The 2325-nt window shown below is 37.8% G+C and overlaps 1 protein-coding gene across 1 annotated transcript; it reads right to left on the minus strand.

Moving 5' to 3' along the window:
• Positions 1–315: 315 nt before the first annotated feature.
• On the minus strand, positions 316–2102 carry LOC142163932 (uncharacterized). The gene is made up of 3 exons (XM_075221087.1): positions 1622–2102; positions 1295–1482; positions 316–666 (listed from the first exon to the last, which is right to left on the minus strand). The coding sequence occupies exons 1-3, from the start codon at positions 2100–2102 to the stop codon at positions 316–318; spliced, it is 1020 nt and encodes a 339-aa protein (XP_075077188.1).
• Positions 2103–2325: the final 223 nt, after the last annotated feature.

Below are 2325 nucleotides of genomic sequence, written 5' to 3' on the forward strand. Positions count from 1 at the left end.
ATTGTATGAAGCATTTAATCTATGATGCTCAAGTTTGTTTCGCTTCTTGGTATGAATCTGCAAATATTAGAAAACTAAAAATAAGCTATTATAAAGACAAAAAATACAATAGTAGATGTTCCGAAAACGCATAACTCTTACCCACTCGAAGGTACTCCAATTTCTTTCACAACCCGAGGAGCTACATGTGAGACTCAAGACACGAATCACAAATTTAGTCAACTCTGGAGTTCTACCTTCAAAACATATCCACTAATCTGTCGGAGATCGTACTTTCTTAGAATCCATAGCTAACTGACTTCCAAAATCCCCTCTCTAGTGGTCATATGAATCTAACTGAACATCCACTTTAAACCTCTCTTCATAACTCAACATTCTTTCCTTGCATTGGTACAAACCTTGTTTGATTTCATAATTATTAGAAAACCTTTCATCAAATCGCAACTGAGGATTCAAATAGAATCCAGCAGCATGAAGTGGACGATGAAGTTGGTCATTCCATCTATCATCAATTCTCTTCCAAATGGGACCATACTTTTTTTCGTTGGATCCACAATTTATAGCTATCTTATCCTTAGCTCTATTCATCAAATCATACATATATCCCATGCATGGTTTATCCTCTGAATATACTTCCCTCAAAACACTCACTAAAGCAGTAACACTCTTCACACAATAAGCAATATAAGGCTAGAAGTTCTGATCAAACAAAATTATGGCTCTTGTTTTCACTCCCTTGTATTTCTTATCCCAAGTAGATTTATTCTAAGCTTCAGAAGAAAACATAGATCTAAGGGCTTGTTTTTGCTTTTGAATGCTTTGAGGCGTGAGATATGTTGTAGCAAAGCGAGTGACAGCAGGATGTAGTAACTCATGATTATTTATAAATGACCTCATCAAATCTAACACCCAAGTATGCCCATAAATAAATCTCACCACTTATTTGCCTTTTTAATTGTTTCTTGATGTAGTGTCAACTATCCTATATCTTATAACAAGAGATCAATATAATGTGTAGCACATGCAGTCCAATAAACATGAGATCGAGTTTCCATTATTCTTGACAAAAGTGGGTTGCTCGGATGGTGAGCACTCTCCACTTCCAACCAAGAGGTTGTGAGTTCGAGTCACCTCAAGAGCAAGGTGGGAAGTTCTTGGGGGGAGGGAGCCGAGGATCTATCAGAAACAGCTTCTCTACCCCAGGGTAGGGGTAAGGTCTGCGTACACACTATCCTCTACAGACCCCACTAGTAAGATTATACTAGATTGTTGTTGTTATTTTTCCAGCATTCACAAAATTAGAACCATTATCAGTAATTATTTGAACAATATTTTCTTCTCCAACTTCATCTATAATTTTATTTAAATGCAATGCAAGCATTTCACCACTTTTAATAGAGTCAGAGGTATTAATAGATCTCAAAGAGAAAGTACCGGCTGGACTATTAATCAAACGGTTAATAAAACATCTACTTTTTCCATCTGTCCAACTATAAGACATAATTGAACAACCATATTACTTCCAAGATTTCTTATGTTCATCTAACATCTTATTAATGTTTGTAACCTCATCTTTTAATATCCAAGTTCTCAATTCATGCATGGAGGGAGGCACAAAAACCCGGTCCATAATTTGCAACTCCTTCAAACATTGGAAAATAATATGGATCATTTGCAACATTAAAAGGTATTCCACTTGAAAAGAAGAACCTACCGATTCGCTGACAAACTTCTTTCCTCTCCTCTTTTTTCCATTTGGAGTTTAAAGTAGCTTGCCTTGTTTGTGCACTAACATAATCATCAATTGGACCTCTAGCCTTTGGATGTAAATTCGGCATACTTGGAGAAGTACCAGATTCACTGCCCATACCACTTCCAGATGCAACGGCTCGCATTTCTTCCAAAGTAGCATTCCGCAAGGTTTTAACTTTTTGAAGCTTTAGTAGTGCTTTCTTGCATTCATCGACCACTTCATCTGGCACTGTAGGACAAGGCTTTATTCCTTTATGGGTGCCTGCTAAGTGTTGCTTCAGTCTGTTGATCATGCTACTACATCGTTGATTACAAAACTTGCATCGAAAGAACTTTTCATCTAGATTCATGATTGTGTACTTCTATGCGTAAGATGAGCGGGGCAAAGCGACCGGGTCGGATGAAATTCCGGTGGAGTTTTGGAAGAGTGCGGGCAAGGCAGGCTTGGAGTGGCTCACTAGGTTATTTAATGTCATTTTTAGAACGAAAAAGATGCCCGAAGAGTGGAGGTGGAGCACGATGGTTCCTGTATACAAGGACAAGGGTGATATCCAAAATTGCAATAACTATCGG

The sequence above is a fragment of the Nicotiana tabacum genome, chromosome 9 (genome assembly GCF_000715075.1).
Source record: "Nicotiana tabacum cultivar K326 chromosome 9, ASM71507v2, whole genome shotgun sequence".
Lineage (NCBI taxonomy): Eukaryota > Viridiplantae > Streptophyta > Magnoliopsida > Solanales > Solanaceae > Nicotiana > Nicotiana tabacum.